The 15484-nt window shown below is 44.1% G+C and overlaps 1 protein-coding gene across 4 annotated transcripts in view; it reads left to right on the top strand.

Moving 5' to 3' along the window:
• Window positions 1-15484, top strand: part of GALM (galactose mutarotase) — a 97726-nt gene that overhangs the window by 34099 nt on the left and 48143 nt on the right. For all 4 annotated transcript variants that reach the window (XM_033938155.1, XM_033938156.1, XM_033938158.1 and 1 more), the window contains exon 5: window positions 11493-11628. In XM_033938155.1, coding sequence (XP_033794046.1) covers window positions 11493-11628 — 136 coding nt within the window. The remainder of the gene's footprint in view (window positions 1-11492; window positions 11629-15484) is intronic.

The following is a 15484-nucleotide window of genomic DNA, read 5'->3' as shown; positions in this document are numbered from 1 at the left end:
TGCTTTCCCAGAGGAAGTAATTGCAGAATCCACCGTTCTAGGATTTAAGGGTAAACTAGATGCACATCTCCTTAAGAGTGGCATAGAGTGATACGGGTAAGGGTAAATTAGATGCACATCTTCCTTGAGAAGCATACAGTGATATGGGGACTAAAACTATGCCAGGGTACACCTGGCGGGGTCTCTGCGTGGGCGGATCACCGGACTTGATGGACCCAGGGTCTGATCCGGAGATGGCAATTCTTATGTTCTTATGCTCTTATTAAGAGATTTCCATCTAGTTTCCACACCAGGACTCCCCATGCCACCTGCATGTCTCCCAAGATCAAGTTTTCCTGCAAATATCTGGCAGTTGCCCCTTTTTTAGTTGCAGAAGTGTTATGACTTGATATGGAGCATTAAAAGCCTCTTGCATTGTCAAGGGTGTGAAGTGCTGGCAATGATGATATATTCAATGATGATAATACGCAAATTGTCTCAAATGTCTCAAAGCAAAAGCTATATTATCGTACTTAGATTGGGCAATAGAAAGGCAGCTCTTTAATTGGCTGGGTTCCATTCAAATAATAGTTATGTAACTTTGAGATCGAGTTGCTACATCTTTGAACAGTCTTGCATAAGGATGGAAAAGATGGTGAACTGCTCAGAGTGCTGAGTTAGTGATCGGTGTAATGTGAAACTTGTTTTGTGCTGAAGATGTATTTTTAAAACGGTTTTGTTTTCCTTCATACCTAGGGTATTTTTTTTATTTTTTTTTACCTGATTGGAATCTCTCCCAGACCCTTATATAAAATGATTGAAGAATGTGTAAAATGGGACCCTTTAGGATCATTAATTATAATCATCGAGCTCCCCTCTAATCTTTCAATTTAGTCCTTTCCCCGCCTGCTGGCCAGAAGGTATTTTTGACTTCATAGTCCATCTTTTTTTTTTTTTTCTTTTACTCTTTCCTATTCTCCTCATCCCCTTGGTATTGTTTCTTACATTTAAAATGCTGTTTGCTTGTTTTTTTTTTTTTTTGGGGGGGGCATAGATCAGAGAGCAATTTCCTTAGATTAGTTTTGAGTGTGCAGGGGCACTGCATCGTATATTGTGCAGTTTTTGAAAATATGCATAATACTATTTAAATTCTACTGTATACTATTTAAAACTATAAACGGAGACAGCCCAACCTACCTGAACAACCGACTCATCCATACTACCTCAACCAGACATAGAAAAACGCACACCCCATTCACACACCCTCCAATCAAAGAAGTTAAACGAAAAAAAACTTTACGACGGCCTCCTAGCCACTCAAGCAGCAAAACTAGATAACCAAATCTCCAATCTACTGATAACAACCCCAGACTACAAGATGTTCAGAAAAGAAATAAAAACTATACTCTTCAAGAAATCCCTGAAAAAGTCTTAACACCACGAGTACCTTCCTTCTTCCCATCTTCTTCCTGACTCACCGATACTACCTGATCTACTCTTTACCTTCACTAGAAATAACCAATGATCTTCTTTTGTAACCCGCCTTCTATAGCTCTTTTGTAATCCGCCTTGAACCGCAAGGTAATGGCGGAATAAAAATCTCTAATGTAATGTAAATATACAATACCTATAAATTAAAAATGTATCTTTCAGACTTGTTTGAAATATTTTAAGCCGCTTTGCTTTAAGTTTCTTGACTGAGGTGAGGAGTAGTGGTAGAGCTGCTGCCCTGGTGACGGGACTAAATCGCGCTAGACAACGGCGCGCAGACAACTGAGCGCAAGGTTGACAGTGCGCCGAAGAAAAACACTATTTTAAAGGGCTCCGACGGGGGATGTGGGGGGGGAACCCCCCCACTTTACTTAACAGACATTGCGCTGGCGTTGTGGGGGGTTTGGGGGGTTGTAATCCCCCTCATTATACTTAAAACTGAACTTTTTCTCTAAAAAGCAGGCAAAAAGTTCGGTTTCAAGTATAATGAGGGGGGGTTACAACCCCCCACAACACCAGCGCGATGTCTGTTAAGTAAAATAGGGGGGTTCCCCACCAACACCCCCCGTCGGAGCCCTTTAAAATAGTGTTTTTCTTCGGCACGCCGTCAACCTTGCGCTCAGTTGTCTGCGCGCCGTTGTCTCGCGCGATTTTGTCTATGAACCGCTGCCCCAGTACCCTGAGGTTGTGGGATCAAGCCCAGCGCTGCTCCTTGTGACTCTGGGCAAGTCACATAATCCTATATTGCCCCAGGTTCAGTATATGTAAATTGCTTTGAATGTGTAACCACAAAAAGGCAGTATACAAGTCTTATCTCCTTTCTCTTTTGAGCAAGCTATTTTTTTAGAATGTCCTCATTTATCCTGGATGTAATTGACTCAAGTTGGCGAACAGCAAGAGCTTAATAAAGAATCGTTCTGTGGTGTAATTCTGATACTATTCCCAAGGAAGTTGCTTACATAACTTAAGTTCTTTAAATCTAAAAATACAAGTCCTCAAAATAACTCTTACTGTTTGCAAGAACAATAATTAGGCCTTGAAAAGAAGAAAAAAATGCATTGATCATGGAAAGATACCACAGAGGGAAAAGACTCATCTTCTCACATGGCATATAGAAGTGAATCTCCAGCCTACGTGATTACATGGCACATTAAGATATGCTGTATCTTAATGCATTTATTCTTTAAGAAAGTAGACTGTAATTTTTTAGGGGGTAAGGACTCGATATTCTCCAGTTGTATCTAAATGGACACAGAACAGAAGGAAGCTTTTTCTTGCTTTTACGTCGGTGAGTTTTGGCTCTGGGCGCAACATTTCAGTTGTGCTACCCTTGTAAATGTTTAGTGAAATTTGCAAGAATTAGATATATTCTTTGAGACTCGGTTGCAGGTTTTTTGGATGGTAAAGTAACTGTGACATACCGTATATACTCTAATATAAGTCGAGACCCCCTTTCTCCCCCAAAAAGGAGGAAAAATGGTTGACTTGAATATAAGTCGGGTGGTTTAATATTCAAGTGACTTGCCTCTGCACCCAGCCCCCTTCCCTCCCTCCCCTGTCAGGCACTGCACCCAGCACCCTTCTCTCCCTCCCCTGTCATGCTCTGCACCCAAAACTCTTCCTTCCCTCCCTCCCCCTGTCAGGCACTGCACCCAGGACCCTTCCTTCCCTCCCTCCCCCTGTCAGGTACTGCACCCAGCACCCTTCCTTCCCTCCCTCCCCCTATCAGGCACTGCACCCAGCTCTCTTCCCTCCCTGTCATGCTCTGCACCAGCACCCTTCCTTCCCTCCTTCCCCCTGTCAGGCACTGCACCCAGGACCCTTCCTTCTCTCCCTCCCCCTATCAGGCACTGCACCCAGCACCCTGGATGTACGTTGTGAATCATGCTGCTCTACATTTGCACCTGCTGAGTGAATACAGAAGTGTTAACACATTTATGTTCTGCAATTTAGTCCCGCGTGCACTTTAGTCCCGTCACCGAATTCAGTGCTTAACATACTACAGAAGCTGCTTTTGAATTTAAATGAAACCTTGTTAAATGACCCAATTAGAGTCTTGTCTGTTTCTGATATGGCAACCAGAATCTTGTTTGCTGATCAGACTCCTACCATCTGTAATGTCCTTTTATCCCATGCCAAATTGCTCAAGCATCTTACTGTTACTGCAGCAGATTAATCTTGTTGCTGCTGGCATCAAGGAACTACTATTTATTATTTCTATAGCACTGCTAGATGTATGCAGCTGTGTACATTGACATGTAAGAGACAATCCCTGTCCAATAGAGCTTACAGTCTATTTAAAACAGGGAATTACAGAGGGAATGATAAAACAGACATGGTTACTTTACAAGTGAGTGGGAATTAGGAGTTAAAAGCAGCCTCAAAAAAGTGGGCTTTTAGCCTAGTAGATTTGAATACTGCCAGAGACTGAGCTTGAAGTACTCACTCAGGCAGTCTGTTCCAGGCGTAATGTGCAGCAAGATAGAAGGGAAGGAGTCTGGAGTTGACAGTAGAGGAGAAGGGTACAGATAAGAGATACTTACCCAATGAACGGAGTTTCCGGGAAGGAGTGTTTCAAGTTTATTTAGGTCTTGATATACCGTTTTTATTAACAAAGCGGTTTCCATTTTATACAAAGTACAGTGGTACCTCGGTTTACAAGTGCACCGGTTTGCGAGTGTTTTGCAAGACGAGCAAAACATTCGCAAAATCGACGCCTCGGAAACTGAGCGCGCTTCGATTTGCGAGCGCCCCCCCTGCGAACCGGCACCCTCCCCCCCACGATCCGGCACCCCCCCCGCCGCCATCGGGCACCCCCCCTGCCGCGACCTGAGGTCCCCCCAACCCACCCGAACCCTCTTCTTACTTTCTGTAGCCTCCGCAGCGGCACTGGCACCAGCATGTCCTGTGCGTGGTGCCGGTGCCTGAAGCTCTGCTTCCTGTGCTGGGCCTGAGAATTCACGTTGAACGTGAACTCTCACGTCGAACGTGAACTCTCAGGCCCAGCACAGGAAGCAGATCTTCAGGCACCGGCATGCACAGGACATGCTGATGCCGGTACCGCTGCGGAGGCTACAGAAAAGTAAGAAGAGAGTTCGGGTGGGTTGGGAGGACCTCAGGTCGCGGCGGGGGGGGGTGCCCGATGGCGGCGGGGGGGGGGGGTGCCGGATCGCGGGAGGAGGGTGCCGGTTCACGGGGGGGCCTTCGGGGGAGCAATGCCGGTTCTCGTGGGGGGGGGGAGCAGCGCTGCTTTCCTCGGGGGGGGGGGGGGGGGAACATATCAAAGCAAGTTTCCCTTACTTCCTATGGGGAAACTTGCTTTGATATACGAGCATTTTGGATTACGAGCATGCTCCTGGAACGGATTATGCTCGTAATCCAAGGTACCACTGTATTTAAAAGTTTTATAAAAATGTAAAATAGGGGGAACAAATTCACAGTTAAGATACGGACATAACATGATACATATGGGCAGATGGGGAGGGTATATTGCTTAAGGAGAGAGGAGAGATACTGAGGATCTGCAGAGTGAATGCACTTGTAAGTCCATAAGAGGAGTTTGAACTATGTGCAGAAATGGATAGGGAGCCAGTGAAGTGCCTTGAGGAGAGGGGGTAATGTGAGTATAATGACACTGACGCAATATAAGACATGCAGCAGAATTTTGAGTGGATTGAAGAGGAGAAAGATGGTTTAGTGGAAGACCTAAGAACATAAGAACATAAGAAGTTGCCTCCACTGGGTCAGACCAGAGGTCCATCGCGCCCAGCAGTCCGCACCCGCGGCGGCCCATCAGGTCCATGACCTGTCAAGTGGTCCCTGCCTCATCCTATAACCTATCACTACTTCTGCCCGTACCCCTCAATCCCCTTATCCTTCAGGAATTTATCCAAACCTTCTTTGAATCCCTGTAGTGTCTTCTGCCCTATCACAACCTCCGGGAGTGCGTCCCACGTGTCCACCACTCTCTGGGTGAAGAAGAACTTCCTGGCATTGGTTCTAAACCTGTCCCCTTTCAGTTTCTCCGAGTGCCCCCTTGTACTTGATGGAGAAACCTTTCAAGGCAGGTTACAGCAGTGTTTATCAACCTTTTCAAGCCAAGAATCTCCTAAGCCTAATAAATACCATCCAAATAGCTCCGTCCCAGACCTGCTCAAACTCTGCCCCTGACTCCAACCATATAATAATAGTACTAAGTGTAATGCAATTTCTTCCATCCATTTTTCATATACACACAATATAATCTTACTAGTGTTTAAGCCCGTTACATTAACGGGTGCTAGAATAGATGTGTAGAATTTCTCTTTCTTTCTGTCTCTCTCCCTCCTGCTGTCTTTCTTTCTTTCTGTCTCTCTCCCTCCTGCTGTCTTTCTTTCTTTCTGTCTCTCTCCCTCCTGCTGTCTTTCTTTCTTTCTGTCTCTCTCCCTCCCACTGTCTTTCTTTCTTTTTTTCTGTCTCTCTCCCTCCCGTTGTGTATCTTTCTTTCTTTCTGTCTCTCTCCCTCCCTCTGTCTATCTTTCTTTCTGTTTCTCTCCCTGCCCTGTCTTTCTTTCTTTCTTTCTGTTTCTCTCCCTGACCCCTGTCTGTCTTTATGTCTTTCATTCTTTCTTCTATTGGCCCCCGGCCATCACCATTTTCTTAGTCCTCTGTACCCTTTTGGCTTTCATCGATCCTTCACTGCATTTATCATCCTTTCAGTGCCAGCTCCATTCCTATCTCTCCTTCCTTCCATTGCCTCCAAGGCCATTCTTCCTGTCTCTATATTTCACCCCCACCCAGCTTCTCTTCCATTTTTACCCTTTCTCTTGTACCCCACCCCAGGACCAATTTCTCTCTCAAGATATCCTGAATGAATATGCAGGAGAGAGATTTGCATACCTGCCACTGCCATATTCATTCGGGATATCTAAAGCAACAGTTCTCAATCCAGGAATGAAGCGGCCCTGCCACTCTCTTTCGTGGCCCCCCTCGGGGGGAGGGGAACGTATCGCGCTCGGCTGTATTTCAGGACAGGGGGCAGTTTCCTATCCCCTCCCCCTCCCTCACCTGGACAGATGCTTGAGTCCGGCCATTGTGATGTCTCGAGCGGCCTCCGCTCCTCTCACTCCGCCGCCGCCATCAGCGGGAGCGCGCAGCGTGGGACGTGGACAGATTCAGGCGTCGCACACGGCGAAGCTGAAACAATTGCCATAGAAACCACATAGAGCGCCCGCAACTCGGCCACCTATCCACTCTCTGACCAATGCACTGAATCTTTGGGCAGGCTGCTCCTCCCCAGCCCTTCACCCTGATGGACCTCCACACACGCCTAGTCCACCACCCCCACAGGTCTGTCCTGCCTCCCTCCACGTGGGTCTGGCCTCCTGGAATGGCTCCCCAGACATGCCTTTAGGAGAGGACCGGGACCTGTGAGAAGCAAGTTGTAGTAATCTAGGCAAGAGGTGATAATGTTGTGGATAAGGGTTTTGGTAGTGTGCTCAGAAAGGAAAGGTCGGATTTTGGTGGTAATATAGAGAAAGACAAAACAGGCTTTAGTGGTCTGTTGGATTTGTGCAGAAGAGAAAGGGCTGAGGGGTATGAAACTTTCTCATGTAGTTATTCAGAGCAAACACTTGCTTTCCCTGAGATAATTTTACCCAGAGCTTATGTCGCTTTTATAAAATAGTTACTTGATAGTCTAGGTCAGGGGTGCCCAACACGTCGATCGCGATCGACCAGTAGCTCAGGAAGGCAACGTGAGTCGATCGCGGAGCCCATCCCGGGCTCCGTGATAGACTCGTGTTGCCATCCTGATCTACCGGGCCAATCAGCCTTCCTCTCAAGTGTTCTCTCTAGGGCCTATTAGCTGGGCGGTCCGCCCAGCTGTCATCTGCTGCTGCCGCCGCTGCTGAACATTAAAAAAAAAACAAAAAAAACCGGCTTGGAGATTTCAGTCCGTAGCGAACTTATGCTCCGTGGCTCTAATGTGTGCGTGCCGGCTTCCCTTCTCTTCCCTCCGAAACCGGAAGTTATGTCCGGGGGGGGGGAGAAGGGAAGCCGACACGCACATGTTGAGAGCCCTGAAGCAAGCGTTCGCTACGGGCTAATGCAGGAGACAGGTTAGTGAAGCATTTGTTCTTCTTCCTGCCGGGTCCTGCCTACTTTCTGTTTCCGCGAAGGCAGGACCCCACAGCATTTCCCCCAATAGGTCGATCGCAATCTTGGGCCAATCAGCCTTCCTCTCCCCGACGGCAGAATTGACGTCGGGGAGAGGAATGCTGGTCGGCCGAAGCAGGGAGAGCTTGGGGCGTTGTCGGCTTTCGGGCCTGTTATTGGTGGCGGTTTGGGTCCTGGTCCCCGATGGCAGTGGCTTAGGGGAGGGCAGTGAGAAAGAAAGAAAAAGGGCAGGCAGGGAGACAGAAGGAAAGAAGAGAAACAGAAAAAAAAGAAAGGGAGGCAGAGAGAAAGAAAGGGCAGGGAGAGAGGAAGGAAAAGTTGGGAGAGGGAACGAGGTCTGGAGAAGAGGAAGCATACAAGCTGAAAGAAGGGAAGAAAGATTGGATGCACAGTCAGAAGAAGAAAGTGCAACCAGAGACTCATGAAATCGCCAGACAAGGTAGGAAAAAGTTTTATTTTAAATTTAGTGATCAAAATGTGTCTGAATTTATATCTGCTGTCTATATTTTACACTAAGATCCCCTTTTACTAAACCGCAATAGAGTTTTTTAGCGCAGGGAGCCTATGAGCGTCGAGAGCAGCGCTGGGCATTCAGCGCAGCTCCCTGCACTCTAAAAACTGCTATCGTGGTTTAGTAAAAAGGGAGGGGGTATATTTGTCTATTTTTGTATGGTTGTTAATGAGGTGATAATGCATAGAGTCATCTGCTTTGACCTCCTTGGAAAACCCTGGAATAGGAATGATAATTAACATTTTCTATACGTATAGTATGCTTTGTGTTGTTTTTTTTTTATTTTATTGTTGGTAGATCATTTTGACTTGGTCATTTTAAAAGTAGCTCGCAAGCCCAAAAAGTGTGGGCACCCCTGGTCTAGGTCAATGGTCTCCAACCTTTTTCATGTGTGACTATGAGAAAGCTCTGAGGGTCACCAAAAGACTTCAAGCTTACACATACTACTAATTTTGTAAATCACCTTGACGTGCTTATTCAGGCGGCGGATTAACCATTAAAATTAATATTTATTTTGGTTCTATAACACTTCAAGGATATATTTTAAAAATTACTTTATTTTGGATTGTCAACAGTAGCAAATTCCATAAATGAGACGCCTAAGTAACACACTTAAAAGATTGTTTGCCCACTTGATATATAATTGCAAGATTGAAATGACATATTTACATATTTAAGGTATATAGGAATGAGGTTTTCTTGAATTTAAAGAATGTTATTGATTGGAGGGGAGGGGGGATAAATTCTGATATGGATTTTAACAGAATATTTAGTGTTGTATTTGAGTTTAAAATGTTATAAATGCTGTTACACTTATTGTAAATTTTTTAAAAATGAATAAAGAATTGGAAAAAAAAAAGAAAATGACATATTTACAGGATTTGAAGAACATTTCAGCCAACTGTTTGAGGGCCACAGTAGTGAACTTTGAGGGCTGCACATTCAGAGACCACTGGTCTAGTTATCCTGTTATAGAATTGCCCCCTGTGTACATTAAACTGATCTAGTAGAAAGAAAATGTACTGTGGAAGCATTTCAACTAATATTTCAAAGATAACCCTTACAAAATATGGTCTTATAGAAGAATTTTATCAAAATACTTGTATGAAGGGAGCAATGTAAAAATGTTGTCTTATTAGTTTTGCGGATGTCCCCAAAATTATGGGGTAAAAAATCCCAACCTTGTTGGATGTAATTTCAACACAAGGAATCATTTTGCATGAGAAGTTCTTCACCGTGCACTCAAACTCTTTTCAGACTATCTCAGCTAATTCTTTCAAAATCTTCTATAGAACTACTGTATGTAAGGATATATTTAGCTCATACAGATGAACATAAATTCAATTATAGACATGAGAAATACTCAAAGCAAGTTGTAATGTATGAGGAGCTCCAACAGTGGTCATATTTTGCCAAAGCCTTTGTCAAGGAGATATTGCAGGATATATAATAGCAGCATCTTTTAAGTAATCTGCATAAAAACTGTCTTTATAGGGGATTTTGGATTTGGCTTAGGCCTTTTTTCGGTTGTAGCTATTGACAGACACAGGGGAAGCCGCTGCTTGGCCTGATCAGTAGCATGAAATGTTATTACTATTTGGGTTTCTGCCAGGTACCTGGATTGGCCCTGTTGGAAACAGGAAAATGGACTAGAAGGACCATTGGTTCTTATGTTCTAGCTCAGTATCCATGACATGCTAGTATACTTGTAGGAGGAATTTTTCTATCCCCTGAGGGCTTACAGTCTGCGCTTGAGGCAATAGTGGGTTAAGTGATTTGTCCAAGATCACAAGGAGTCACATACATAGGATTTGAATTGGGCTTCCCTGGTTCTCTCTGCTGTGCACATGTACCAGGCTGTAGCTTTTTTGGGGCTGCCAAAACCATGACTGTTTCTATGGCAGGCCCTAAGCAGAGTGAGATTATCAGCGCCACCCTTGGCCATCCTAAGGCAATGAAGGGTTAAGTGACTTGGTCCAAGGTCACAAGCAGCTGCCATGGGATTTAAACCCCAGCCATCTGGTTCCCAGCCCCTTGCTCTGGCTGTTAGGCTACTCTCTGCCCTTCCCTGGTTCTCAGCCCGCTGCTACAATAGTTAAGTTGATCTTCCAATCCACTTTGTGTCTGCCTTTGTGCATTAAGTGTAGTCTTTAATATTTTTTTCCCGCCCTCCCAGAAAGCTCACAGCAGGTAACAGTAGAACAAACACAGATTCAGAGAGTGGGGTTACAGAGAACAGAGAGCATCTAAGTACAATATTCAAGGCTAACAAATTATCATCAAGGAGAAATGGATCTAAGTACAAGGTGAGGCTAACATGTTGTCATGTACAAGAGAAAACTAGGAGGGACAAAGGGCATACATAGTATAGGGGGAGGGGACTTGGGTAACATAGGGAGCATAGCAGGGCATGGGCTGAAAAGTATACTGGAGGCATATAGAAGGGAGCCAAGCAGTGGTGTAATCTTGTCCATATAGCTGTTCATATGTCTGTCTGTAGAGCTTGTGGACATCTTTGTCACAGTTCCTCGTAACTCATTTCTGGTCCAAAGCAGTTAGCAGAAGAGGAAGAAGGTCTTTACTGCCTTCCGGAAGGTCATCAGGGAGTCCAGGGATCTGATTTGCATGAGCACATGATTCCATAGCTTAGGGAGGAAGTGGCTGTAGGAGATTTTACATGCAGTTTCCAGTTGAAGGGGAAATGCTGAGTTGCTTTTCTGATTCGGAGCAGTTGGACATGTAGGGGTGTAATTTGGCAGCTACATAGTAGGGTGTTTTGTGTGAGACTTTGTTTCAAAATAATCAGTGAGGTACCAAAAAACATTTGTTGGAATGCATGCTGAAGGACTTATTTATGAAACTTGAATGAAGACACTTTTATCCATTTTATCTCTTATACGTTTTAATACAGTTCTTCAAAAACCTTTTATTTAGATTTTGTTGTTGAAATACATATTAGTTGAAATCCTTTTATGAGACTCTTACTATTTTGTAATAATATCCTGTGGAATTAAAACTAAAATATATAACCTTTTTCAGTGATAATCATCCATCATTTAAAAAGATTATATATAGGCATATGTCTCTGTCATCAAATTTTGATATTATTCACAAATTATTTGTGGGAATGGACAAGTTGTACAACACAAACTAAAAATGAATCACTTAGAGAGACCTTCAGATTTTGTGCTGGTCAGATATATGACTCATTGTGCTGCATTACAGTAATTATCTGAGATAGCATGCCACATTTCTTTTGTAAAGATCAGTGATAAAGGTAGTAGTTGTTTAATTCATGTGTGACAAAGAAGTTAGCACTGATTTTTTTTGTTTGTTTGTTTGTTTCTGCCTGCAGGAGAAATTGCTTGTGTGCATGACACACTGTTTGACTTGAGAAAGCCAGTGAAACTTGGAAGACAAATGGAGAAACTGGGTGGCTACGACCACAATTTTTGTTTGGATTTCTCGAAGGATCTGCATTACTGTGCAAGGTGGAAACTTTTATTTGATTTGTTTATTTACCGTATTTTCACGCATATAATATGTGCGTTATACACGATTTTACAAACCGTGCATAACCTTGTGCGTTATACGCGTGAGTGCGCTATATAAATTTTTTTTTACATAGTTCCCCCCCCCGACGTCTGATTCACCCCGCAGGACCGCTCGCACCATCCCCCCCCGACGTCCAAATCACCCCCCCCCCCCCGCAGGACCGATCGCACCCCCACCCCGAAGGACCGCTTGCACCCCCACAGCCTCCCCACTCCCCCACCCCCATCATGGAGAAGCTCCTACCGTTCTCCTGCTGCTTCCTCTGCCGGCGGTCCCGGCCCTTCTGTGAGCCCTGCGTCTGCGCTGCTTCCTCTTCCGGCGGTCCCGCCCTTTCTCTGGTATTTTATAGATGCTATTCCATCTATTTGGAACAGCCTTTTTAAGGCAATGTTCAAGCCCTTTGGAAGAAATTTGTGGCCAGGGGTTACCCTAGAAGGGTGATCCGTAAGGCTTACCTCAGGGCCAAACATGCAAACAGGGAGCTCATGTTACAAGGAACAAACAAAGAAACATCTTCCAATCATATATACGTTCTTTCTCATTCTACACAGTCAGCAGCAGTGGCTGCCAGCATTAGAACGCATTGGCATGTGCTTCAACTCCACACAGTATTTCAGGAGAATCCCTGTATTGCATTTACCAGGGGAAGGAATCTTTCTGAATACAGTGGTGCCTCGCATAACGGACGCCTCGCACAGCGAACGCTGCGCACAACGAACTTTATGTCGTGATTCGTACAACGGACTTCGTTTCACACAACGAAGTCGCCCGAGCTGCATCCTTCCGGGGTTCCTTCTCCTTACCTGCCCTGTCGCAGCACACAGCCGAACGGAAATCTTCCCGATGTCAGCGCTGACGTCGGAGGGAGGGCTTAAGCAAAGCCCTCCCTTCCTCCGACGTCAGCGCTGACATCAGGAAGACTTCATCTCTCGAGGAACCTACAGTTAGAGCGAAACGGAGACGCTCCGTTGAGCGTTTAATCATCAGTTGCCCTGGGCCCCGGATAAAAGCTAAGTACTAATAGCCAAATACTTTTTTGCTTTATAAGAATTGAGAAGTGTCTACGAGTAGGAAGAAGGCAATGGCGAACGAAAGAGGGGGGGAGGGGGCGGTCCGCCTCGAAGAATGTGCACAGCTGGTCAGGTCCCCCGATCGACCGACAACAGGCCCGGCCGACAAACCTCCCTGCCCTGTAGCCGCGAATCTAAATTACCTCTTACAGCAGCTTCAATAATCCAGCTGCTGTAAGAAGGTAATTTAGATTCGCAGCTACAGGACAGGGAGATTTGTCCGACCGGGCCTGTTCTGTTGTCGGTCGGGTGCAAAAGCGCCACAAAGGTGGAGGCAGGGAGGGAGGAAAGGTGGAGTGGAGAAGAAAAGACGCTTAAGGGGGGAGAAGGCCCCTGAAAGCACATGTTGGAGCAGGGGATGAGAGGGAGGGAGAGAAGGGGAAATATTGGACAAGGGCAGAAGGGATGCTAAATCATAGGGTGACAGGCAGAGAGAACAACAGGAAAAAGAGTGGAAGCAATCTTGAACCCTGAGGGTGAGGGCAGAGAGAGGTGGTGAGATGATTGATCATGGGGAGAGGGACAAAAGGGAATAGAGATGGGATAGGAAGATAGTGGAAGTAAAAGGACAGGGAGATGTATGTTTTTAGATGTATCTAAATAAAAATAATAACAAAAAATTTATCTTTTTTATGTCATCTTAGCATATTTTATGCTGCAGAACGAATTATTTTTTTTTTACATGTATTCCTATGGGAAAACGTGTTTCACATAACGAACGTTTCACATAACAAACTTGCTCCTGGAACCAATTAAGTTCGTTGTGTGAGGCACCACTGTACTTAGTTTCCTCGGTTTTTCCACCTAAATCTACCCCTATTTTGGGCATGGGTCAGCATGTTCCCTGTGGAAAATGTTCTGTGTGTGATACGTCTCTCTCTGGCAACCAATGGGTACATCCTACCACCAAACGCGCATACAATCTGAAATCTAGGACTTCTTGTGGTTCAAGTTTTGTAGTGTATGTGATTTCTTGTCCTTGTGGACTTATTTATGTGGGCTGCACTACCCGATGTATTCGCACTCGCCTAATTGAACATCGGAGTTGTTTAAGAACTGGCAAAATTACAGCCCCTATGGTGTCTCACAATATGTGCTATCAACATAGTTTTTCCCAATTACGTTGGTGTATTTTGGAACAGATTTCCACTACATTTGAAGGGGACAGACATACTTACCTGTTGACTCGTGAAAATTTCTGGATATTTTATCTTCAAGCATATTGTCCCATAGGGTTAAATGAAAATGTCGACAAATGTTTCACTTGCTAATTTTTCAACCTGCCTGGTCAGTTGTTTACATGGTACAGCTTAATTTATTTTTTACAATTATTTTTTACAATCATTTTTTTTCTTATACCTTATTAACTTTCTTCCAAACAACAAAAAAATTTTTTTCATATAATTTTTTTCCCGACATACATATTTTGTTTATTATGTTTGTCCCTTTCTGGGTACCGTTCTTTTACGTCACTACGTAGCTTGAAGGCGTCTCCACGGCTGGTTTCTCCGAGGCGTTCTTAAACCCCGTAGACGCCATGTTTTTTCAGCAGCGTGGTTTGATTTGTACACGCTAGCTCCGAGTAATCTTCTTGAATTTTGAATTAGAAACTCTGGACCGACTAACTGCGATATTTGGTTGTCGGTTTTCTCCACTGGGCCATCATATTACATGATTTGGCATCCTGCTCCTGATGAAGAAACGAAACGGAGCTCTGTCGAGTGGTGATGAATGACAGTGGTGATGAATGATGATATATGTTTTTTGGTGTGAGTGGATATGTGAGTGTAAATGTGTAAATGTGTGGGGTTGGTAACAGTCTGAGCCCTAGCTTATATTTGTAGCAAACTGGTATAGTATTGATGTTTTACTAGTTACCAGAGTTGGGTTATATGAGTGATACCCACATACTCTTTATATTGGCACATGAATGTTGGATATTCAATTGGTATCTAAGTGACTGCATTTTATTTCATGAGAAAGATTTTGCTGCTATCTTAGTTAGAAATTTCTGTATTGGTGCTGGCACTGGCACTTTTCATGGGTATAGAATTTTGCACATTTTAGGAGTATATAACTTTATTTCAATGAGAAAGATTTGGCTGCTATTTTAGTAGAAATTCCTATATTGGTGCTGGCACAGGCACTTTTCATGGGTATATAACTAGTTTCTCAGGGTTTGGGCAGTTTTGCACATCGAGCATAATTTTGCACATTACAATCCTTTTAATGGATCTTCATAATTATTTAGATCAACTTTTAGATGTTAACTTATTAATTTAAATGTTTTAGTATTTATTATATTTGAGGTTAAAAATTAAACTAGTGTAATTTACAATCACCACTCACACATTTTTCTATAATTAATTATATTTATGATGTTGGTTTGTCTGTGATGGGGTATTTGTTTGTTATGTCCTCATATTCCCCTTGTCCCTGAACCACAAGCCTGCATTTTTTCACTTACAATGAATGATTTTGTTTATAGAAGATGGTCATAGATTTGATGATGTATGAGGCAATTCTCATTTAGACGCATGTCTGGTGCTAGTCACCTATGAGACTTAGCCTGAGCCAAAAGGTTTTCACGATTCATGGTGGGCTCATACTGATATCTTTGACCTTCATTCCATTATTGCTTTTGTATTTAGCATAGTTACAGACTTCTGGCTCAGGCACAGGGGGATTTAGCCAATTTTAGGAATACCAAGTTAGAGAATGA

This window comes from Geotrypetes seraphini, chromosome 3 (assembly GCF_902459505.1).
Source record: "Geotrypetes seraphini chromosome 3, aGeoSer1.1, whole genome shotgun sequence".
Classification (NCBI taxonomy): domain Eukaryota; kingdom Metazoa; phylum Chordata; class Amphibia; order Gymnophiona; family Dermophiidae; genus Geotrypetes; species Geotrypetes seraphini.
Note: the sequence above shows the minus strand (reverse complement) of the source record. Positions and strands in the feature narration are given on the sequence as shown.